This window comes from Lacerta agilis, chromosome 2, assembly GCF_009819535.1.
Source record: "Lacerta agilis isolate rLacAgi1 chromosome 2, rLacAgi1.pri, whole genome shotgun sequence".
Lineage (NCBI taxonomy): Eukaryota > Metazoa > Chordata > Lepidosauria > Squamata > Lacertidae > Lacerta > Lacerta agilis.
Genome location: NC_046313.1, coordinates 833,548 through 859,395, shown reverse-complemented (window position 1 = coordinate 859,395; position 25,848 = coordinate 833,548). Strand labels below are relative to the sequence as shown.

The 25,848-nt window shown below is 43.8% G+C and overlaps 1 protein-coding gene across 2 annotated transcripts in view; it reads right to left on the bottom strand.

The window, feature by feature from the left end:
* The window catches only part of PIN1 (peptidylprolyl cis/trans isomerase, NIMA-interacting 1), a 40,592-nt gene that overhangs the window by 10,898 nt on the left and 3,846 nt on the right, over positions 1-25,848 (bottom strand). Inside the window, exons 1-2 of one of the 2 annotated variants that reach the window (XM_033136603.1) lie at positions 24,606-24,642; positions 13,395-13,595 (exon numbers count right to left, since the gene is read on the bottom strand). In XM_033136603.1, coding sequence (XP_032992494.1) covers positions 13,395-13,595; positions 24,606-24,627 — 223 coding nt within the window. In that variant the 5' untranslated portion in view covers positions 24,628-24,642. Of the gene's footprint in view, positions 1-13,394; positions 13,596-24,605; positions 24,643-25,848 lie in introns of those variants that run through there. The other variant, XM_033136595.1, reaches the window with a different exon arrangement.

Below are 25,848 nucleotides of genomic sequence, written 5' to 3'. Positions count from 1 at the left end.
GAAGTTTGCTCATAGTTTACACATAAGCACAAATCGTCTTGTCCTGATGAAATCCCTAGTTTGTGTTGATTTTCTTTTGTCTTTCCACCCAATGTTGTTCAACCTTTGTTAGCAGATATGACGAAGATACAAAAGCAAGACTGAAAGAGCTACTTCCGGCATGCCCAAAGGCTTCATTCCGCCCTTGGAGATGCTCCCTCCTTTTGAACAGCAGAGACACATACCTGTTTCACTGTATGTTTCAGAAGCAATCCACTGTGCAAATGGCAAAACTTCTCAAGAAACTCTACTTTTCTTGGGAGCACAAAAGCAATGGTGCAGGGGGGTTGGATACTGGCCTCTGTGTTTTTCTAAGTATACCTTGATGGTGATGGTGGTGATGGTGATGATATTTATACCCCAGCCACTCTGGGCGGCTTACAGGACATAAAAAAATTGTAAAACATTAGACCTTAAATCAGTTTTTTTAACCACTTTAAAATTACTACACTGTCACTGTGTCACCTGGTTCACATTTGTATCCTGCTGCTTCTTCAAGGAGCTCAGGACAGTGCACAATGTTATTCTCACAGCAAGCCTGTGGAGTTGGATTATAGCCTGAGAGAGGGCGACTGGCCCATGGTCACCCAATGAGTAGGGATTTGAAGTGCTTTTGTAGGGATTTTGAGGCAGACCCCAAAAGGGTGTCAGGGAAGAAGGGATGAGGGAAGGTCTACATCAGGAACCAGGGGGAAGAACAGCATTGAGATCTGCTGCCCTGGTGGATCCTGCTGCCTGAGGCAGTAGCCTCACCTTGCCTCATGGGTGGGCCAGACCTGGGGATTTGAACCCAGATTTTGCAGCTTCAAGCCCAACATTCCAACCAGTGCACTACACTGCCTCTACATAGACTTAGGACTGCAATCCTAAACACCAGCCTTCTTCAACCTGGTTGGTGTTCTGGACTTCTGCTCCTAACATCACCCACCAGATGAGCTATACTCTCAACATCTGGAGGGCACCAAGCTGATTGGCAGTTGCTCTCCAAAGGTTGAATCTGGTTGAATCTGGGACCTCTGCCATGCACAGGATGTGCTCTGCCACTGCACATCTATGCAATGTGTGGCTAAGAGGAGCCATGAGCAGAACACAGGAAACAGATTCCGCAGGGGCTCTGCGCCTGGATAGAACCACCCAGCTGTGGGACTGAGAGGGACAGATCCAAGCCACCTCCATGTGAGGAGCTCCTGAGGCGAGGGTGGCGCTCACTGGGGCTGATGGAACTTATTCCATTCAGTTGGCAAAGTCTGCTATACACAGTTAGCTGGCAGGAAGCCCCACTGAACTTAAGGGGACAGGCTTTCATGTAGAGATGGCCAGGATTGTGCTGTAGAAGATTCCTTTCAGAAACAGGGAAATCGCTACAGCAAAACAGCTGCAGCCCTGCTCACTCTTGCCAGCCTTTTATAAACCACAGACAGGGCTAGCTACAAAAGTGGACAGAACTGTGTTTTATCATCTGCCCAACATTGTATGCAATCCTCAAGGGGGGATCACAGCACAGGAGGATCACAGGGCCTCCAATTTCTTCTCCCTGGACATCTTAAAATTTCACCCTGCTGCTTGTGACCTGCAAGGGAGTTGAGAAGGTGTTACCAAAGCATAAGCTGTAGAAGTGGAAGAATATACAGAAGACTGAAAATACAAAACATGCCACTGTCCAAAAAGATGAATGGAGATTTCTGAGTTGGATTTTACAACCATCTATTCTAGAAGTGGAGTCTGGAATCATTCCCCGTTTGCTTTCCTGCAGTGAAAAGTGTTTATGCAGATCAGCAGCACCTGCGTAGAAGCCAAATGCCTCTGTGATATTTTGAGTTGACTAAGAACAGTTAATTTGAAGGCGGGAGAGGGGAGACACTTAGTGTTGTTGTTGTTCAGTCGTTCAGTCGTGTCCGACTCTTCGTGACCCCATGGACCAGAGCACGCCAGGCAAGCCTATCCTTCACTGCCTCTCGCAGTTTGGCCAAACTCATGTTAGTAGCTTCGAGAACACTGTCCAACCATCTCATCCTCTGTCGTCCCCTTCTCCTTGTGCCCTCCATCTTTCCCAACATCAGGGTCTTTTCTAGGGAGTCTTCTCTTCTCATGAGGTGGCCAAAGTACTGGAGCCTCAACTTCAGGATCTGTCCTTCTAGTGAGCACTCAGGGCTGATTTCTTTGAGAATGGATAGGTTTGATCTTCTTGCAGTCCATGGGACTCTCAAGAGTCTCCTCCAGCACCATAATTCAAAAGCATCAATTCTACGGCGATCAGCCTTCTTTATGGTCCAGCTCTCACTTCCGTACATTACTACTGGGAAAACCATAGCTTTAACTATACGGACCTTTGTCGGCAAGGTGATGTCTTTGCTTTTTAAGATGCTGTCTAGGTTTGTCATTGCTTTTCTCCCAAGAAGCAGGCGTCTTCTAATTTCGTGACTGCTGTCACCATCTGCAGTGATCATGGAACCCAAGAAAGTGAAATCTCTCACTGCCTCCATTTCTTCCCCTTCTATTTGCCAGGAGGTGATGGGACCAGTGGCCATGATCTTAGTTTTTTTGATGTTGAGCTTCAGACCATATTTTGCGCTCTCTTCTTTTACCCTCATTAAAAGGTTCTTTAATTCTTCCTCACTTTCTGCCATCAAGGTAGTATCATCAGCATATCTGAGGTTGTTGATCTTTTTTCCGGCAATCTTAATTCCGGCTTGGGATTCATCCAGTCCAGCCTTTCGCATGATGAATTCTGCATATAAGTTAAATAAGCAGGGAGACAATATACAGCCTTGTCGTACTCCTTTCCCAATTTTGAACCAATCAGTTGTTCCATATCCAGTTCTAACTGTAGCTTCTTGTCCCACATAGAGATTTCTCAGGAGACAAATGAGGTGATCCGGCACTCCCATTTCTTTAAGAACTTGCCATAGTTTGCTATGGTTGACACAGTCAAATGCTTTTGCATAGTCAATGAAGCAGAAGTAGATGTTTTTCTGGAACTCTCTAGCTTTCTCCATAATCCACCGCATGTTTGCAATTTGGTCTCTGGTTCCTCTGCCCCTTCGAAATCCAGCTTGGACTTCTGGGAGTTCTCGGTCCACATACTGCTTAAGCCTGCCTTGAAGAATTTTAAGCATAACCTTGCTAGCGTGCGAAATGAGTGCAATTGTGCGGTAGTTGGAGCATTCTTTGGCACTGCCCTTCTTTGGGATTGGGATGTAGACTGATCTTCTCCAATCCTCTGGCCACTGCTGAGTTTTCCAAACTTGCTGGCATATTGAGTGTAGCACCTTAACAGCATCCTCTTTTAAAATTTTAAATAGTTCAGCTGGAATATCATCACTTCCACTGGCCTTGTTGTTAGCAAGGCTTTCTAAGGCCCATTTGACTTCACTCTCCAGGATGTCTGGCTCAAGGTCAGCAACCACATTACCTGGGGTGTATGAGACCTCCATATCATTCTGGTATAATTCCTCTGTGTATTATTGCCACCTCTTCTTGATGTCTTCTGCTTCTGTTAGGTCCTTTCCACTTTTGTCCTTAATTGTGGTAATCTTTGTGCGAAATGTTCCTTTCATATCTCCAATTTTCTTGAACAAATCTCTGGTTTTCCCCATTCTGTTATTTTCCTCTATTTCTTTGCACTGCTCATTTAGAAAGGCCCTCTTGTCTCTCCTTGCTATTCTTTGGAAATCTGCATTCAATTTCCTGTATCTTTCACGATCTCCCTCGCATTTTGCTTGTCTTCTCTCCCCCGCTATTTGTAAGGCCTCATTGGACAGCCACTTTGCTTTCTTGCATTTCTTTTTCATTGGGATGGTTTTCGTTGCTGTCTCCTGTATAATGTTACGAGCCTCCATCCACAGTTCTTCAGGTACTCTATCCACCAAATCTAAATCCTTGAACCTGTTCTTCACTTCAACTGTGTATTCATAAGGAATTTGATTTAGATTGTATCTTACTGGCCCAGTGGTTTTTCCTACTTTCTTCAGTTTAAGCTGGAATTTTGCTATAAGAAGCTGATGATCTGAGCCACAGTCAGCTCCAGGTCTTGTTTTTGCTGAGTGTATAGAGCTTCTCCATCTTTGGCTGCAGAGAATATAATCAATCTGATTTCGATGTTGCCCATCTGGTGATGTCCATGTGTAGAGTCGTCTCTTGTGTTGTTGGAAAAGAGTGTTTGTGATGACCAGCTTGTTCTCTTGACAGAACTCTATTAGCCTTTGCCCTGCTTCATTTTGATCTCCAAGGCCAAACTTGCCAGTTGTTCCTTTTATCTCTTGACTCCCTACTTTAGCATTCCAATCCCCTATAATGAGAAGAACATCCTTCTTTGGTGTCATTTCTATAAGGTGTTGTAAGTCTTCATAGAATTGGTCAATTACAGTTTCTTCAGCACTGGTAGTTGGTGCATAAACTTGGATTACTGTGATGTTAAAAGGTCTGCCTTGGATTCGTATCGAGATCATTCTATCATTTTTGAAATTGCATCCCAGTACAGCTTTCGCCACTCTTTTGTTGACTATGAGGGCCACTCAATTTCTTTTACGGGATTCCTGCCCACAGTAGTAGATATGATAGTCATCCGAACTGAATTCGCCCATTCCTGTCCATTTTAGTTCACTGATGCCTAGGATGTCAATGTTTATTCTTGCCATCTCATTTTTGACCACATCCAGCTTACCAAGGTTCATGGTTCTTACATTCCAGGTTCCTATGCAATACTTTTCTTTACAGCATTGGACTTTCCTTTCGCTTCCAGGCATATCCGCAACTGAGCGTCCTTTCGGGTTTGGCCCAGCCGCTTCATCAGCTCTGGATCTACTTGTACTTGTCCTCCGCTCTTCCCCAGTAGCATGTTGGACGCCTTCCGACCTGAGGGGCTCATCTTCCAGCGTCATATCTTTTATATGCCTGTTGTCTTTGTCCATGGAGTTTTCTTGGCAGGGGTACTGGAGCGGCTTGCCAGTTCCTTCTCCAGGTGGATCACGTTTGGTCCAAACTCTGCACTATGACCTGTCCATCTTGACCTGTCCATAGCTTCCCTGAGTAATTCAAGCCCCTTCGCCACGACAAGGCAGTGATCCATGAAGGGGACACTTAGTAGCTAGTAGCTATTCCCCCTCACACCAAGCTGCCGAGGGCCTGGGGCTGGCAGGCTACTCTGCTGCAGCCTGCCACACGTTGCAGAAATTATGGGTTGTTTCACCCAGAGCCATCCATGCCCCAAGCTCTCCTGAGATGACCTTCAGTTCTAACTTGTGACCTGTCCTCGATTCCTGCATTGAAGGGGGCTGGACTAGATGACTCTTGGGGTCCCATTTCTACTGTTCTACGATTCTAGGATTCTGGACATCCTCAGCTCCAGCGCTGTCCTTGCCTGCAGCTGCCTTAAATCAGAAGCCAGAATGGGAAGGGCAGAAGAAGCGAGAGTCCCAGGGGAATGACCAGAGGTGTGTCTTCCTCCTTTCCTCCCTGTTCTCCCATCAGCCTTTACCCAGGGCCAGCCCAATATATTTGGACACCTGAGTTGAACCACCAAATGGCGCCCTCTCCCTGCCAGAGAAAAAGGGGTGAATGAAGATCTGTATCAGAAACAAGCAAGAAATAAGATCTACATCGGAAATGGGGGAGCAGGGGTGTCAAATCAACATTACCCATTGGTCAAAGTAGGAATCAAAGGCAGCCATGGGGAGAAAAAAGGCCCACTGAGAATCATGACAGGCAACTGCAGGGCCCTGGAGACTTCCCAGGGCAGCCCCGGCAATTTCCTCCCCGGGGTGGAAGGAGACCAGAGCCTCCTATTCAGCTAGAGACGGCCTTGGAGGAGACATTGCACAGCAGCCTCTGGGCAAATCAGACACACTGCTGGTCTCCACTCACCCCCAGGGCTGGGGGGGGGGGTTGCGGGCTGCCAAGAAGGATGTGCCACAGCCCTGGCTGCCACCTCAGAAACAGTAGCAGCAGTGGCCAATGTATTCCTTGTAGGCTGAATCTGCTGCCCCTGTGAATCCTGCTGCCTGAGGCAGTTGCCTCACCTTGCCTCACCTAGCCCTGCCTTGACCAAGATACTGAATGAATTCTCTTCCCCTGCTCCCTGTCCCATTTAGTAACGGGAAGTCAGAAGGCTCCTTTGCTCATGTTCTTTCCCTCTTGCCAGTTTTCACTTGTTCCATTATAGGGTTCCAGCAGGGCCACCTCCCACCACGGTTTGGGAGAGGTCGCGCCCAGCACTAAGATGTCAACTGCAACACCTAGAGGCCAAGCACTTTGCTTCGCAGGCAATCTGCCCTGTTGCCTTCCAAGCCCAGTGACTTTATGGGCCTGGACACAGGATGCTGATTATATCTAGCACAGCAGATGAGGCATGTAGGGTTGCGGCCTATCAGAAGCACCACCCCTCTATACTTGGGCAGGGAGGAAGACAGAAGAGATAATGCTGAGTCCCTAGCTCATAGATGAGCCACGTGGTTTGATTTGCCTCCCACTTAACACGGAGCAGGAGAGTCAGAAGAGAGGAGGAAACTCTTGCAAGAGCAAGCAATGCAGCAAACTCAGGAAAAGGGCAGCTGTTACCGGCGCTAATGGCGTCTTGGCTTGCCTTGAGGCAGCCAAGCTGGTTGCAGGGCAGCCCCGTTCAGCAGGAACCACTCTAGAGCCCTGCTGCCATTTGGAAGAGCAGGTCCTGCTATCTAAGGAGGAGGAGTTTAACTCTCACCTGACTGCCTTCCTGTGGACAATTCTGGTTTTTCTGGCACACAGAATTCCCACCCCCTGGGATGTTTGGGCCAAAGCAAACGCTGCTAACAGCCCAATGCAGCCAGAAAATATCCCTTCTGAAACATGAGCAGAAGAGGAAGCTACTACCAAGTCAGGGTGTTTGTAGATCCAGCTCAGCTATCCCCAACTCTTCAATATCTCTGAGGATTTTTTTCTAATTGTGCATCCAATACTATGCATCCAATAGATGCTACACTATTTCAGTGTGGCATTTAGTATTCTCTCATTATTTGTTTAATTCCATATACTAAAACAAAACCACCCACAGAAGTCCTTCTATGAGATGCCTCCTATTCTTCTGCTGAGGTCCATCGGCATCAGTGGTTGAAGTCTGCATGCTGGTGGTGAGAAGGACCCAGGCTTTCTTCCCCATCGCTCTCTTCCTGCCCCTGCCCCAGCTGCTAAGGCAGAACAGGTCACTCTTGCTGGAGTTCTGAAGGAGTTTGCAGGAAAGCAGTTGAATTTTTTCAACAGGACCCCCGGGGGACAGCACATTAAGATTAATCTGCCCAGTGATACACAGTTTTGGAAAGAAGTCCACCAAAGAAAAATCAGTAGCCCACAAACAGTTTCTACACCAACCTCCTGCTCACACATATGGGGGGGATGGACACACACCTGTGTGTGGTCACCTCCACCAGATTCTTACTCGCTGCAGGAGATCAGGTAAGAGGCTATTTACAAGCCCAGATATAAACACAACAAAAATCTAACACACACTCACAAGCCTTTTGACAATTCTCAACCTCCACAGTGGTGTTTAAGAAAAACACGGCAATATCAGAGTTAAAATTCTCTAAACAGTAACATGAAAGACGACGATGATAAGCCTGTCAAACTGATGCTTCCCAGGGGACCTATTTTAACAATTCTAGGCTATAATTATGTTCATCAGGTATGGTAGGCTTGTTCAGAGAAATTCAATGAGGCTCAGCTGTTTGATTGCAGCTAAGGTGGGCATTCATGCAATAAATTCTTTAGTGAGATATTTGTTGTTGTTCATAATTTCACCTGCTCATTTTTAGGAAGATAATAACAGACTGCTCTTGCCAAGTCAACAGTATCAATCTCCCTTTATACCGTTATCGAGCCAAAATGCACACTGCCATTTTAAAATAATTATATGCAAACTCCTATGACCTTTACCACAAATGGTGTTTATCAAGGACAGATGCAGCTGTTGACAGAAAATAGATTCTCCCCACACCCAGCTCTCCTGATCATGGCATTTCATATAAAAAAAAAGAAACAGTGATAATAAAAGAGACAAATGAATGAATTCCTAATGGGTTTTATCAACCTCACAGCAGGAGAGCTAGATGAAATAAGTTTTAATCACGCATTTCCCTCTGTCCTTAAGGTGACACAGAAAATTGCTCTAACACAAAAATTATCTGATAGCAAAAGGACTCCCGTCTCTGGGGCTATCAAACCGGTACTTTTATACATTTTAAACATCACTTGAATATAAGAATTACATCAGAATCCCATACAAAACAAGATTAAAATGTCTCTCTCCATAATGTTATCAGATGATGGAAGCCTTTTGCTGCTGCACCCAGCGACAAATTTTCATTGGCTTAGCCTTCTATCCACGAAAGATAACATGCACAGAAAAAGATGGATATCGGAACTTCTAATGGAAGATGTGGTTCTGGGACAGAGCTTGGCCGATAAGCCTCTCGTGGTCTGCATCCAAACGGAACTTCTCAACAATCCCAAGATGCCAAAGTTTGCTCAAGGTAAAGGAAACAATGGCAATGTGTTCCTCCTTTACAACAGCATACCATCTTGTATGCTCTAGGAGTACAAGAAAAGTCAAGCTGAGTAACAGCCCGACTAGAAGGAAGGCTGCCCCAGCTTTTGGGAGCTGTGGTGAATCTTCACATAACGCCAGGTTGCATTTCACACAATTGCTCTGCTTGCACAATAGGAGGGCTCTTGTGCTCCCTCTCCTCTCATTTTGGGCATCATGTTGGATTTCTGAAGTCCAGCACAGAATCAAGACCAAGATATGTTTGCCAGACAAAAATATATGGCTCCCTCCAGTGATCTGGCAAATACATTTTGTGGACCCCTGGCTAGACATGTGAATTCTTTTAAGGGACAAGAAATATGCATCCTTCTTTTCTTTTCTTTTCTTATTTTATTTTATTTTATTTTATTTTAGGTTATGTTTTCTAGGATGGGAAAGTGTTTAAAAAAAGATTCTACTCAGAACAAGAAGTGTATACAGTACATTGCTTTAATCCCAGATTGAATGAATTCAAGGTCTCATAAGAGAGCCTGTCCTTAAAAGCAAGGGAGGAGACGAATAAAGGTACGATCTACCTGAAGTTTGCGTCTTGATTTCAATGGGGGAATTAAGCACCCATTTAAACTTCCCCCCACTGCGATCAGATTTTCTTCTGCTGGATTATGTCCAAATTCCACCTGACACTCTTGTGGGCTAGTGTGGGGAGGGCGACTCAACAGCTGTTAGCATGGAAACTGCACCAGTTATACCACCTATGTTGCTAATTCACAGTTCCAGCATCAAGTTCCTCTTGCGCCTCTCTAACAACCTGAAACCTGGAAATACCAGAGGCCATGGCTGCTAATACTGCATAGCCTCATTCCTTGACTGAACCAGAAGCTACAATTCCAAAAAGAGAGAACTCCCCAAAGGTACTAAAAAGATGAGATTCCATGAAGGCATAGCTCTCCCCATCCCTCTTCTAAACCCAGGCAGGCCAGTTCTCTTGCTGCACAATTTGGGTTCATTTCCCAGCAACTTGCATGCAAACCACAGCATGGGTCTCTGGATCACAAATACAAAATGCTGCTGTGTGAGGAGGCCATGCCTAGAAACAACTCAAACCCTTGCAGAGAAAGGTACTGTTGTTGCCACCCGTGCGGCTCAAAAAGAGAGGAGCCACAGAGCAATTCAAGGAACCCACTCTTCACGCTCTATTTATTGCTTACAATATCAAACACTGAAGAATGTTTAAGTAGAAATCACTGTTCTGTGCCCGCCACAACAGATGGCTTCATGGATGCCACAAACATGAAGCTCAGATGCCAGAGGATTCCTAAACCCTAACATTTTTCTTTCTACTTACCCATACTGGCACCTAAGGTTCTTCCCACCCTGCTAGGAGCTAAACTTTTATTACTGTCAAGGACAAAAAAAACTGGAGTCCAGTGTTTCCAGAAGAACATGCTAGTATTTTTAAATTGTCTTAATCCAATTCAGCTGAAGCCAAGGGTGGCCAACTAACAAGCCCTGCACCAGATTTCATGTGGAAGATATGCAGGTGGTATCTTATTCTCCCACCCACAGTTGTGTTGCCCTCTTGCCTCCCTCCCACCAGTGAAATGAACATTCAACATACATGAAAATGTGTTAAAGAACAGTGGTTTGGGCTTAAAATACAAATTTTATTTTCAATATAAAAATACACATTTTTACAAAGAAAATACAAGCAAACCTCTCAGGTGGCTTTACAAAAGAAAGTGCTAAATGGGAAAGTAGATAAGGAACAAGCTCAAAATTGTGGCAACTGGTATTTGAGGCACCAAATCATTCAAGAGTGATTTGAGACCTTTCCCCAAGTGTCGGTGCTACATGAGAACTGCATTTGAAACCCCCAGCTCCAAAATGATTCAAAATACTAGCAAGCCAGGGTTGCCCCGGTTCTGGTTTGATGAACTGAGCTAAAAAGAAGTCTGGCAACTTCAACAATGCTTGTCCTTTCCTGGAGCTCTACAGACTCTAGAACAAGGACAGGCAATGCAAACTGGCAGACCTTCCTCCTTCTCCTACCAAGCATCTTACCTTGCCCAGAGGTTTGCCACAGTGTGATACAGCTCTGCCTATTTTCTGCTCATTCCACCCGCAATGCAATACTATGACCACAATCTGACACGGTGTGTTCTCAGAACAGGGTGTGCTGGGCAGCACCTCCCACTCTATTTTGCCCTTCTCTGTTCTAGTCCAACATGAGGCTTCTTCGTTAGCCCTTGATATTTTTATGAACATTTTAGATCATCACCATTTTGGGCATATATCGCACATAAACCAGATGAGATGGTCACGGGTTTGTAGACAGTAGAATTTCAGACTGCAGACTGGGAAGGGGAATGTTGACAGGACTGAACACTCCTCCATATACCTTGTTGCATTTAAAAAAGAGCTTGTCGCCAAGGCTTTACACACATTTGTACATGCAAAGATTATAGATATAGATATACACACAAACACACTTGGTGAATCAGGGGAATGCTGTGGACATAGTGTATCTTGATTTCAGTAAGGCTTTTGGCAAAGTCCTCCATGATATTCTCACAAGGAAACTGGTAAAATGTGGGCTGAACAAGGTAACTGCTAAGTGGATTTGCTGCTGGTTGATTGACCAAACCCAAATGATTCCTTGTCATCCTGGGAAAAAGTGATAAGTGGGATGTCATTGCCACGGGGTTCTGTCCTGGGCTCATTCTTGTTCAATGTCTTTATAAACAATTTGGATGAAGGAACTGAGGGGATGCAAATTTGCAGACACCACCAAACTGGGAGAGGTAGGTAGCTAATGTCACAGAAGACAGAATCAGAGTTCAAAATTACCTTAACTGAAACTAAGCTAACAAAATGCATTTAAGTCGGGACAAATGTAAGGTTCTGCACTTAGGCAGAAAGAACCAGATGCACAAATATAGGATGGGGGACACCTGACTTGCTAGCAGGACATGTGAAAAGGATCTAGGGGTCTTGGTGGGCCACAAGCTTCACATGAGTCAACAGTGTGATGCAGCAGCAAAAAAAGCCAATGCTGTTCTAGGCTGCAACAACAGATGTCTAGTGTCCAGATCAAGGGAGGTCATAGTCCCACTCTCTTCTGCCATGGTCAGACCACACCTGGAATACTGTGTCCAATTCTGGGCACCGCAATTTAAGAGGGATGTCGACAAGCTGGAAGGCGTGCAGAATAGGGTGACCAAGATGTTCAAGAGTCTGGAAACTAAGCCTTATGAGGAGCGGGTCAAAGAGCAGGGTATGTTTAGCCTGGAAAAGAGGAGACTGAGAGGAGATAGCCATCTTAAGGGCTGTCACATGATGGATGGAGCAAGCTTGTTTGCTCATTCTCTGGGGGGTGGGATAGGGGGAGGGACATGTTACAAGAAAGGAGATTCCAACTAAACTTCATGAAGAACTTTCTGACAGTAAGGGCTGCTAGACAGTGGAAGGGACTCCCTTGGGAGGTGGTGGACTCTCCTTCCTTGGAAGTTTTTAAGCACAGGTTGGGTGGCCATCTGTCAGGGATGATTTAGCTAAGATTCCTGTATAGCAGGGGGTTGAACTAGATAACCCTTGGGGTTCCTTCCAATTCTAAAATTCTATGGCAGCCCGGCAAAACTCTATTCCACATGCAGAAGAAAACAGGAGTGGCTGAGTCAAATTTGAGTCTTGGCAGTGATTTCAGCCCTGGCAAGTATTAGATACATTTCATTAATAATGGTAGAAGGTCCAACACTACAATTCTATGATTCTATATATTTAGACAGATATTGATATATATACTCACATATTACAGGACAAAATAAAACTATTATAAACTTCTCCATCACAGGATGAAAGTCCAGGAGCAAATTTTGTCACCCCATCAGCTGTTTGTATGAAATAGGTCCTAAGGCTCTAGATATAAAGCCCAACTGGACCCTCTTCCGATTATGCTGTTTATGCATCAGACGAAAAGCAATCTACACCGCATGGCACCAGCCCCACCTTATGCAAATTCATTTTGCATTATCGCACTCCGTCCACCTACTTTATACTGAACATGATAACCGAGGAGTGTTTTGCAGCATTTGCAATTCTTGGCAAGGTGGGATGGATGAGGCATCCAGGTTCTATGGAGTAGGGTGCTACAGGTGGCAATGAAGAAAGGACACTTAGCCATTCAGAGCTTGAAAAGGGCAGCCTTTCAGAGGCAGTTCCCACTTCCATATGTATCTCCACAATCTTAAGAGCTGGAGACTTTATATGTGAACCATATGAACTGACCCAGACCCTGCAATCATCATCTAAGACCCTTCTTTGTGTGCCTCATTTGCACATGACAGAGGGCCTTTTCTGTGGTGGCCCCGCACTTGTGCAATCCTCTCCCCAAGGAGGCTCACCTGCTACCTTCATTACATATCTTCATTACATAGGCGCCAGGTAAAAACTTTGCTCTTCTACTCAGACCTTTGGCTACTTAAGCAATCTCTGGCCTTTTACACTGGGGGGGGGGAGGGGTGTGTTGTTTTTGTTTGTTACTATGTTACGTACTTTTGTGTTTTTATATTGTAAACTGCCCTGTGATACACAGATGAAGGGAGGCATATAAATTTAATTTATATGGTGCACAGACAATTTGTAGAAAAACAAATGCCCCTAACAGGCAACTGAAATGCCCCAATCAAGAGGAGTGACGCGAGTCAACAGGTTCCTTTTGTCCAGAGGCTGCTAGCTTCATCAGAATTTTGAAAGGAAAGCACTGCATTGGGGGCTGGACTGTCTGGTGTGGAAAGCAGGGCTTCAGTACATTGAGCTCTCACTTTCCTTTGCTTTTACTTGCCATTAATTAGCTCCAGGGCCTCCTCCTTGCTCCGGGTGATCTTATCCTCCCTCCATGATGAAGGTCTCCTAGACTGGTTATGTTTCACCAAGAGATGTGAGCACCGCACTTTAGTCGGCTCTCCCTGTCCATTCTTGCTGTTTCCAGTGGGGCGTTCCCATTGGCTGGCATTTGTAATATGGTTGAAATAATACACACGCCCTGCAAGATAAAACAGGAGAAAAAGACTTTAGTTGTAGGGCACAGCAGATCATCTTCTTTCTAAGAAATATTCTCTTATGAGCCATCCCACCCAATTATTTTAGCTTACAGCCTACCTATCTGAAATTCAGCCCATTTCCACTCCTTTTTGCCTCCTTCAAAATTACCAGTTTGTAGTGTTTCTGCTCAATCCCCAACTGCTGCAACCAAGCTAAGAGCAAGTCCCTCCCAGGACTATGTGATGCCAACTCAGGCAAAGCACTACTATAGCTCCTTTGTGATGTCAGCAACATGCACAAGATGAAAATGACTATGAAAGAACAATACGTATAGATCTGGTGGCAAACCTTCCTGTGTACATTTCACTGCAGGGTCGTAGCGACAGGAACTCCAAGCAAGAATCAGAAGAGCCCTGCCAAATTGATATGGCTGACCCAGTTTCTGGGGGGGGGGGGAACCCAACTGCATGGTCACTCTTTGGAAAGAGCCAAAACACATGTGATGTGAAACACTACACGGGTGAAAAAGCTCTGAGTATTTTTTGGCTTTGGTAGACTCAGCTATGATTATAAGCAATGCTAAATGTAATCTCTGGCAGCTTTGGAGTGACTGCCAGTAAATCAGGAAGATTCAGTCCCCACCCCCCCACTTAAAAAAACACCCCAACAACAATATAAACCATCAGGGTGCATAAAAGTCCATTTAAAAAAAGATAATTGCTTTGATTTTCTCCCTTACCTTTGAATTACTATAATCAAATAGGCATTACACATAGAGACACAGACATTAAACCAACTTTTAATTTAACATGACTGTTTAAAAAAAGCCTGGTTTAAAAAGAAAATGTGAAACCTATTAAGCTTACATTTACAATCTCCTAAAAGTAAACTCATCATATGCCAAAGGATAAATGGACATAAATCTGATATCAGGAATCACAAGACAGAGAAACCAGTAGGAGAAAACTTCAGTCTCCCAGGACATTCTATACAAGATCTCAAAGTAGCAAAGGAATTTCAGAAATAGAGTGGAAAGAGAAGTTGCTGAATTGCAACTCATTACCAAACTTAAAACCATGGAGAGACCTGGTCTGAACAAAGACATTGGATTCTTATCTCATTATACATGACAAAGCTATCTTTAGCCTTCTCACCCCTTGCCTTTTCCTGTAAGACCAAATGCAGTCGTTAACAGTTGTCAACAGATCTTCCACACCTATCAGCTGATCACCCATTCCCACCACCCTTCTGAGTAATAACCCTCCCCACTCTCTCACTATATATAAGTGTCAGGTGACTTCTGTTTCAGTGTATCTGAAGAACATGAAAGCTCATACCAAGAACAAACTTAGTTGGTCTCTAAGGTGCCACTGGAAGGAATTTTTTATTTTTTGTTTTGTTTTGACTATGGCAGACCAACACGGCTACCTACCTGTAACTCATCTTTGTAAGGCACAGTTAAAAGCCTAATTTTCATTTGCAAAAGATCCACCAAAGGATAAAACTGATTGTGACGAAGCATAGATATAAGCCAAATTGCAACTGCTGAGCATACTTTCCCAGGACTTGAGACCAATGAACTCTGTAGGACTGACTTCAAAAACACATTTAGGACCAGGCAAGGGTTTTTATTTTCTGTTTCAAATGCAAATGTATCACCTGCTTTTCAATTGCTACAGCTCTTCAAGCATGAGGCAACAAGACAAGTCAATTCATAAAAATACATGGTGCCCAAGATGAGATCCTATCTACCGGTATTCTCTGCAATTTGAACGTCCAGTACCAACAGTCCACTTTGTAGAGGCTGTGGTGGGAAAGGCACTAAACTTATTTCAACTGTTGTCAATGGCCAAATAAATAAATCACTTGACTTGAAATTTCCCAAATAATTGGTGTGGAAAACTGCTGGGGCATGTGACCTTCCACTGCATCAGAAATATAAAAATACAGAAATTTTAAAATTCACCAGATAAAAAAGGGGAGAGAGAAGACAACACTAAAACAAGAAATCCAAATTTATTCTCTCAAAATACCTACAAGGATATCTCATCACTAGTACTCCATGTATGGAAAGGTATGGAAAGGAGAAAGTGTCCCCTCAAATCCCTCAACACAGATTATATGGGTCTCTAAGGACACACCTTGCATTTATCCTAGTAACAGACTGGTAGCCAACAAAGTTCTCGCAATATTAGGTGATATGCTCTGCACAGCTAGCACTGCTGCCATATTCTGGAACAACTGATGTTTCGAAATTGTACTTAAAGCAATACCACATGACAGTAGTTTATCACTTTCTCTGAACTGCCCAAGCTTTGCAGCATGTTCCATTCTCAAATATTCAGGACTCTGCCAAGCAACTACATGCATTAACTTTACATCTCACAGAAACACACTGTTCTGCCAAAAAATACAGACCCATCTCTGAAAGGTTCTGGGTAATTTTCTTTCAGGAAAGTGATCTTGCAGATTGTCGTTGCATAGGGATAGAGAAGGCCAAAGAGTAACTCAGCAGTTTCACAATGTTCCCATATATTACAAAGTAAGATACAATTCTGGAATGCAAAATGGCAAAATCATCGAAGTGTCAAAATGACCAATAAAGTTTTAAGTGCAAACGTATGTTTAATGGTTGCATCAGCTTATATTTCCTGCACAAATATGCATATGAGTCACAACATTGAAATCTTAATTTAAACAATTCCACCATGCCAAGAGCAGTGGCGCTCAGCAGGTGTTTCAGGGAGCACTGGGCTTTGATGGAAGCTTAGTGGAAGGGGGGCGTGAGTCATGGTCCTCATCAAGGTACCCAACAAAATACAAGCTTCCTTGAAGGACAGCTGTAGTGTCCAATTATAAATATTTCCCTGCAATAAGCCACCACAGAAGAGTACTGGGCATGTTTTACAGCACTCTCCAGTTCACAATAGCTAGTATAGCACTAAATGTGAACTGTGGGTGCCCTAGAATGTCAGAATTCACCCTAGAATTAACAGTGATTTGCAGGGGTTTTGTGGGAGACACGCCACTAAATATATTGTTCGTTAAAAATTGAAAGTATAGAAAAACCACAGGACCCGAAGTGTTTATTTCTAGCTTTTTTCAATGAGAAAATGTATGTATGTTAAGACCAAGCAAGCAAGCCATCAGGGAAAGATGGCTACAGTCTTATTCAAAGTTGAATCATCCTTTTCAGACATGGTCTTGCCTGTACTCTTGCTTATTCTAGCACACGGGTCAGCAAACATTTTCAGCAGCTGGCTGGTCCACTGTCCCTCAGACCTTGTGGGGGGCCGGACTATATTTTGGGGGGGGGGGAATGAACGGATCCCTATGCCCCACAAATAAGCCAGAGATGCATTTTAAATAAAAAGACACATTCTACTCATGTAAAAACACGCAGATTCCCGGACCGTCCACGGGCCGGATTTAGAAGGTGATTGGGCCGCATCCGGCCCCTGGGCCTTCGTTTGGGGACCCCTGTTCTAGCACGTTTTCCAGAGTTTGCAGGTAGAAGAGGCTGCATTTGTTAGCTCAGAATCCCAGAGTTCTGTAGAGTCTGAAAACAATTCTGTTAGATGGCAAAGTCATGGCAACACCTGGTTGCATTCTGTACCCAGAGGGCTTCTTCCTCTGTCCAGTTACAAGAAAATACACAGATCTGTGCACTTAGGATGCATCACCCCTCTGCCCCAGCACAACAACAAAACAAAGCCTAAAATCCACTAATTTAGCCCAAAGTAACGATTGCTGGTCAGCTGCTACAAACTTAACACATATATATCAGCTTCATGCAAGGCATAAGCCACTCCAACCTGGTTGTTAGAAGAAACCATAAAGTTGTCCTGTAGCAAGGTATGCTGTACTTGAAGATCCTAATGAATTATTAGAAGAGATGGCTGGAAAAAGCAGCCTTTAGCTCCACTTTAGCTTCTGAATTCAACAGCCCTGGCCCTACTCGACCAGCGAGAAAAAGCAAGGGAGTGTGCATTTTTTCAGAAAAGACTGTTTTAGGCCTATACAGAAAATGAAGGATGCTGGGACTTCTTGGCACAGAGCTGTGGGAGATTACATTTCCCTTTGCCCAAAGAAATCAGTCACAAAGAAATCCATATGAAGGGAGGATGGAAAGCCTGGATATTGCAGGGTCTGGAGCTGCTGTTTTAATCGCATTGCAGTCATCTGCAGATCTTAAAAGAAATAGACTGGGTCGTCTGATAAAAGCTAGGGAAGTCCAAAGTATCTGGGCCTCATAGCCTTTAAAGCCCATTCATGAGGAATTTGAAGTACTTTTCCGCTACTAGCAGAAGATTTCCTGCTGAAATCTGATTTAAGTGTATTATTAAAATCTCAGAGACACACACCAGGTCCTTCAGTCCCCCACCTGCATTCTCTTCCATCTAAACTTGGAAACCTCCAAGATGGGTTCCTTCCCCTTATATTTACAGCTGCCCCGTCAACACCCCCAATGAAAAGGTTGCTTTGTCACTAATGCTTCATTCCTGGTGCAAAACCCAAAGAACAACTTGCTTGCTCTGTACTTGGGATTGTTTGCCAAGTCTCTAGCAGCCATCCTATAGTATCTCTCTTTCCTTCAGCATTTCCTGTTCCTGAAGCAGGAGAAAAATGCTGTTTTGAACACTTTGCTGCCTCAAGTGCAAGAAACCTACACACCGACTTAGCCTAACCCGGACAGATATTAAACTGGGCTTCTAAAATAGTAACTTGCCTGGCTGCTTGTGACCAGCAGAAATTGTCCTCAGGTAAGGATGGATTTGTAAAGTGGAGTCTGAAGTGTTTGCTCGTTCGTTTCCTTAATGGGATGTCAGTGTACTATAAATGGCTATTTGGGGGCAGACAGCTATTAATAATTTGTGAGTGAGTAACTTTTGTGAAATTCATAGGGCTTTTGTTGGGGGGGGGGAATAGTTTCAACCGAATCAGAAGATCTAAAAATACTAGCTTCCTCTTAAATGCAAAGCTACTTCCTCTGGTAGGGTAGTCATGTAATCCGCAACTGACAACTGGCGAGAAGACCAAGTACAGAATGGCAACCTGACACACTTTCTCTCCCCTCATTTAGGGATAGTCACCAGCGTTAGAAGCTCAGATATATAAGCTAGTCACCAAATGGCACCTTAAACCTAGGTTGCAGTTGCCACAACAGAATGTCTAGGAGCCATTTTTTTCTCCTGTATTTGCAATGGAATTTATTATTATTATTAATTTCATTTCTATACTGCTTAAATTGGACCTGTGCCAGAGCATTTTGTGACTGTTGCAGATCCAGTTGTGACCCTGAGGAGATCTCTGGGCACCAGGTTGATGATGGACATCTCCATCCGGATGGTCTCCCCAGCTTTCTTAAGCAGGTCGGCGGGAGAGCTTACTTATTGCCTTTATCTCCCACCTTTTTCTCCAAGGAGTACATTGTTCACCCCCCCTCCCCTCAGTTAATCCCTACAATGACCCTGTGAGGTAACTGAAGAGGGTGTGGCTGGGTGAGCTTCATGGTGGAGTGGGGATTTGAAGCCTGATCTCCCAGGTCCTAGTGTCCAATAATGTCACCACTACACCATCCTGGCTTCCTAGAACACTTCTGTTATGGGGCAGCTCTATCAATTAAGTAGGGGGAGAAATGGGGAAAGCCAAATGTTCTTCTTGAAGCTTGAATTTATTTGATGGTTGTAAGCCAATTTGAGATTTTTTCTTTAAAATGTAAAAACAACAATAAATCACATTGGGGGGGGGGGAAATGGCACCTAGACATTCCACTGCGGCGACCGTAACCTAGGTTTAAGATGCTATTTGGCGACTTCCGGCGAGGACGCCATCGCGGGCGGTCGTGGGTCGCTTCAGCAGCGAAGCGACCCAGGCCGGCCGGGGGTAGGAGCCCCGCGGCTTGGGCTCTCCGGCGAGCCCGTTATGGCTCCGAACCCTTCCCTCGTTCCCCCTGTAAAGGGGGAGCGGGGGTGAAGGGACCACGGAGCCGGGCTGTGGAGGCATGCCCCAACCGGGCCGGCGAAGCGGCGGCCGCCGCTCGCGATGAGCGAGTTCGTACTACCTGTCAAAAGAAGAAGCCCGTTGGCCGTGAGTACGTTTAAATTGGATTTATCATCGGCATTTGGCGCTCCGGGAGTTTTTACGGAAAGGAAGCCCGTTTATCTCCCTTTGTGTGGAGTGAAAGTAACTGTTTTTGACGGCTGCTGTTGCAGTGCTGGATATAATGTTTCGAATTTTGCCAAGTGAGACTGATTAGATCCCTTTTGAGGGATTCAAGTTGGTGGAAATATTTCTTCTTAAAGTGGAAAGAATGGAATCTTTTCGCCCTGACTCCAGGGAAAATGGCTGCGGAAATCTGTGGTTGAAATGGAAAAATACTGTGACTAAGATGGGAAAACACTGAAATCTGATACCTTATACCCACTTCTACCATGTTGGGTTTCGTTTTCAAGTTGGCCTTGGACTCTGGATTAACCCACGAACAAAGGACTATTCTTTTGAACTTAGAATTGCTGAACCAGAGATTAACTTTGCTGACCCAGGATGACGATTTATACATCACAAGAAAGACTATTCAGAATATTGCTAAAATGGAACAAAACCTTGGCAGGGAACTCAAGGGAATTATTGAAGTACATAGTACAATGCTCTGGCAACTCCGAGAAGAAGAAAAATCCTGTTGGGGTGAGGGACACAGGATTAGGAGACGGTTTATATCCAATTCCTGGGGTGAGAGTCCAGGAATGATGGGGAAAAGATTCATATATCTACAACTAGAAGACGAACGGAATTTTGAAGCGGAGATGCTGCAAGATGATGATTTGTGTACCCTGATGCACCCTGCAAGGATTGTCATAGACTCTGCCTGGAACTGTGGCCTTACAAGGAAAGAGGACACTTTGAAAAAGGGTTTCGGCGTAGGATGGAGGAATGTTTGTGGGGAGACCCAGAGAAGGCACAGGAAAATGGTTAGAAAAGGGATAGGGTGAAATATAATAAATAAAATCAGGATTCATTATGGTACCCTGAAGCCGGTGTGTTAAGATTTTAAGTTTTTGAACTAGAGAAGAGATATTTGTTTTTTTGTTATTAACAGCAGTTTAAGTGAAAGAAGATGTATGATTTGAAATAAGAAGTAATTTGTTATGTGATGAAGTTATATTATTAATTAATATGAAGTTATATTTGGAATAGATTTGATTTAAGCTAAGAAGTGATTAGTATTCATTTTTGAATGATTTAATTTTTGAGAAGAGAAGTTACTAAAGTAAATTAGATTTGGAACCAAAGGAGAGAAAACGGGGGAAGTCACCTAGTAAAGATTCGAACTAGAAAAGTTTTTTTTTTGTATAAAGAAGAAGAAGAATTGTTGGTGTGTTTTATATTTGTTTTACTATGTTTTGATTGTGGGGTTGGGTTTTGGTCTGTGTTAGTGTATGTGTCGTGTTGTTTTCTGCTTTGTAAAAACCAATAAATTCTTTATATATTAAAAAAATTAAGATGCTATTTGGCAATTAGCTTATATATCTGAGTTTCTAACACTGCTCAAGACTGTGACCTGACCAAGTCCTCCCCAGCTGGAGGCTTTCAATCTTTTTAGTGATGCAATGATCATGAACCACCTGAAGGAGAAAAGGTGCCAGGAGCCTGGAGTATTTGAACTAGGTTTGATTGCTAAGTAGAGTGGAAGTGTCACAACCAGGTATCCACCATTAACAATAACATGCAAGACCCACAGATCTTCCCAGTGACCTCTCTTGATGGCTTCACATTTCTCATCAACCAGACAGACACCTTCTTTTGCACAAAGTAAAATTTGAGCATGACAAGAAGAATAGGGGAGAATTATAGCGAAGGCCACCCAAATTCTGCCTTCTCTAACATGGTGCCCTCCATATGTTTTGCCCACAACTGCCACCACCCGTGACCTTTGGCCAAGCTGGTGGGGGCTGATGGGAGCTTGAGCCCAACAACATCTGGAGGACATTAGGCTGGGGAAAGCTTATGAACCATGAGAACCGCGTTGTGACTTAATTGCATCCTGTAATGTTGGGATGAAATCAAAAGCCAGTCAGCCATACTGTGACACAGCCCCACTAACATAAGGCAGAAAAGTGTGTACTCTTTGCATGATTTAATGATGGTATGACTTTTATTATCAACCGCTGTCTTATTCCACTTGCTAGGAAATGTTTCCTGTGTTTGAGTCCCGCAATACCAACCACTAACATTTAATTGCATGCTCCATTCATAACAAGAAGCAAAAGACAACCCTGAATGTATGCAGTCCTCAAACAACCTACACACATGCAACAACTTCATAGGAAGTCACTTGAGAACTGCAGACAAAACATACTACTCTCGCTGCCACCTGGAGCAACTGGAAAAATGAATGTTGAAGGCAGTTAATTCTACTTTAAGGTTTTTGAGCACAGGGTACCTTGTGTTCACTGGGTCATTAGGTTTCTTTCCACAAAGTCCCTCCACAAATGTAAAAGAGAAGATAAGGGGGGAGTCTCCTTCTTTGGAGGTCTTTAAGCAGAGGCTTGACAGCCATCTGTCAGGAATGCTTTGATTGTGTTTCCTGCTTGGCAGGGGGTTGGACTGGATGGCCCTTGGGGTCTCTTCCAACTCTATGATTCTATGATTCTAGGAAAATTGGTGCTCAAACTGAAACACTTGCTATACAGAGTGTATAGACAACAGATCCATAGTACCTCATCCATACCTACACCAACTTATTTAAGATAACAACCACCAAAAAAAAGGAACAGTTTATTTATTTAGGGAAGTCTGAGGACACCCAGCTCTGCAAGTGCAAAAAAACTATCAAGAAAAAGGTGAGAGTGAACAATGAAATAAAGGCCAAGAAAAGGCCTCACACCTGACCCACAAACCTCATAACACAATACTTTGCTTATCTGCCTGCTCACAGAAGCTCTTTGGAAATCTGTTCCCTTGAAGTAAAGGTGAAAGATCTGGAGAAGTTGTTAGGTACACAGACAACAGCACCAACATTAAGAAATAGTTATGAGGTTTTATAGGATGTTGTGTAGGAAGCTTAAGTCAAACACTCTGAGGGGGCAATTTCAAAAATGACATTTTTTCACATAGAGCTAGCTAGGCAGGGAGGATTGCAGGGTCTCAATGTGTGGATAAGGTCCCCAGAGTCACAAAGTGCGGAAATATCAGGCTCATGTTCCCTATACTGTAACTGTCCACAACCCAAACTGAAGGTTGGGGTGAAACTCAAGGTGGCAAAAACTCAGGAAGACAGCCCAAATGAGAAAGTGCTGGATGACTTCAATTAACCTCCCATTATCTGGGCACATATATATTCAGATTACAGCAGAGACGATATTTCTAGCTATGTTAGGGGACTGTGCCTTAGACCAGTAAAGGACACAGTGGGAACTGCTGAAGTTTAACTCCGTTATTAGCTGCACTCCTAGATCTGTTGCAGAATACAAAGATTGCCGCTATAAAATGCTCCATGGTGGTATTTTCTGATCTGCTGGGGAGGCCCTTCTTGGGATCCCCACAAGCGAGGAAGGGCCTTCCTGACCTTGACAGGCTGTTTGTGGAATTCCTTCTCCCCAGAAATGCAGTTGTTCCACCCCATCTACTGAGTTTTAAAGGCAAGGTTTGAAGAAACACCTGTTTTAATCAGGACCTTTGGACTGATTAAACTGTTTCTGTTTAACATAATTATGTTCTCAACTGTTGTCACTCGTTTTGTTGTATTTATCAATATGGGGTTAATAATTTTAACTGTGAGCTTTATATTTAGTGAGTTTTCCTGCTGCAAACTCTGTCTCTCTCATTTTAATTATATATACAGTGGTAACTCCGTTGTCAAATGTGATCTGTTCTGGAAGACCATTGGACTTCCTCAACGTTCGACAACTGAGGCGCAAAGGGCGGGTGGCAAAGTCAATGGAGAAAAAAGAAAAAAATGCAGCAGAAGCTGTTCCACTTCTAAGGCGTGTTTGAAAACAGAAGCAATTACTTTCGGGTTTTTGGTGTTCAGGTTCCAAAACATTCAGCTTCCGGGACGCTCGAAAACCGAGGTACCACTGTATTTGTTAACTGTCCTGGGCTCTCATGTGATGGCAGTTTAAAAAGCAGATAAAAATGATAGATAGATACAGTGGTGCCCCGCTAGACGAATGCCTCGCTAGACGAAAAACTCGCTAGACGAAGGCATTTGTCTAGCGGAAGGCTGCCCCGCTAGACGAAAAAGTCTATGGGGCTGCCTCGCAAGACGAAAAATTTTCGTCTTTTTTTTCGTTTTGCGGAGCGCGGCTGTCATTGCCGCTCTGCAAGACGAAAAACCCGCTAGACGAAAATTTTCGCAGGACGAATTATTTTCGTCTAGCGGGGCACCACTGTAGATAGATAGATAGATAGATAGATAGATAGATAGAAGTTGCTCTGAAAGTGCAACATGGTCACTTACTAAATACAGTATCAGATAAAATATACTCAGATTACGAAAGGGACAAACAAGTTCAAGAGGATGTCTGTGGTTGACAAGCAGTCGCAGAAGCAAATGCAAGGTTTCCTTTAAAAAGTGGAAGTCTAACCCGAATTAGGAGAACAAAAAGAAGCATAAACCCTAACAAAATTAGTATGAACTGACAATAAGAAAAATTATAAAGAATTTAGAGCACAAAACAGACCTGCAACAAAATGTTTCTCTGTAAAAATCCCTGGCTCAGGGGTCTAGCCAGCACCTTGCAAACTCACCCAGTGCTCTTCCAGGACACTACTTTCCCAACTCACCCCAAAGTTTTCTGTTTATCTTTTCCAACTCACATTTTGAGCATGCCAATTCTTCATTTGGCCATTTCTCTGGGGTGCTGCCTTTTTAATTTCTCTTAAGATATTGTGCAGCCTACAACCCCCTCACTTCATCCATGGTTTCCATTCATCATCCCTCTTCACCATCTGGGTGGTTTTTTTTTGGGGGGGGGGTAGCTTTCTCCCTCCATCTTCCATCTCCTACCTTTTCCTTTCTCCTCTGCCATCAGCCAACACAATCAACGTCCCTGTACAGTTTGAATCCGGCTCGTAAGTGTGGCTTAGTAGTGTCACACTTCTGGATCCAAGCTCTGCTTTTTCTTCCCTCTCCTTTCCTCAATGTGACCACACACATGCGCAGTCTTGTCATTTTTTTGTGCTTCAAGTGTTCTTTTTTATCATTTCCTGGAGTTTTTTTTTTCTATTTCTGCAAACCTTGGGTTTCTCTCAAACATACTAATACTTCCCTCTTCTTCTTGGCTGGTTCACTTTGACTACAAAATCCATGGCATGCACCCTCAACTATGGAATGAAACTGGTAAAAATATAGTCAACAAGGTAGTAATACTCAGCGCAGACCCACTGGGTGGAATTTACCCTTGCACAATGAAACATTCTTCCCCTGCATGCCCCTAAATCCGCTCTGGGGGTCTCAAGGCATGCATTGGGGCAGAAGGGAGAAGTCCCGTTGCACAAGCGGAAAATATTCCACTTCCACAATAATACCATCAATTGAAATTAGCAAACATGACTAACTTAGGTATATTAATTTGAGTGGGCCTACTGTAAATAAAATGTAACATGGTGCTGATAATGCCAAGGTTGCAGGTTCAAACATATGGAACAGCTGCATATTCTTGCATTGCAGGGGGTTGGACTAGATTGTGCTTAGGGGCCCTTCCAACTTTACAATTCTATTATTCTATGACCTATAATAATCCAATAGGCATCTGAAGAACTACCATAAGTCAAATAGAAGTGGCAGGAGATGATGTTCTAAATCTGACAAATTAAGATGTTACCTGGTCAGTTAACACACACTCAAAAATAGGAAACTTGTCAAAACCATCAGCCCACCTTTCTGAGGTAGCCAATGCAACATCTATTTTTAGGACCCACCCTATTCTTCTGGTGCAAATTGCTTAATTGATTTTAATACTGTTTTATTATATTCTAAACTGTCTGAGACCTTATGGTGAAGGTCACGTAAGAAAATTAATAAAGGGAGAAGGGAGAAGCAGAGGGAAGTCCATAATTAACAGCCCTATTGGCCTAGCTTCTGTCCTATATAAATTGGTTTAACATAGAACAAGCATCACTAAGAAGAATCAGCATGGCTTCTGCAGTGCAGTCCTGCCTCAACAAGCTTTTAGAATTCTCTGAGTGTTGGTAATCATGTGCAGCCAGGGATAATCATACCTGGAGTTCCGAAATGCTTTTCAAAAAGT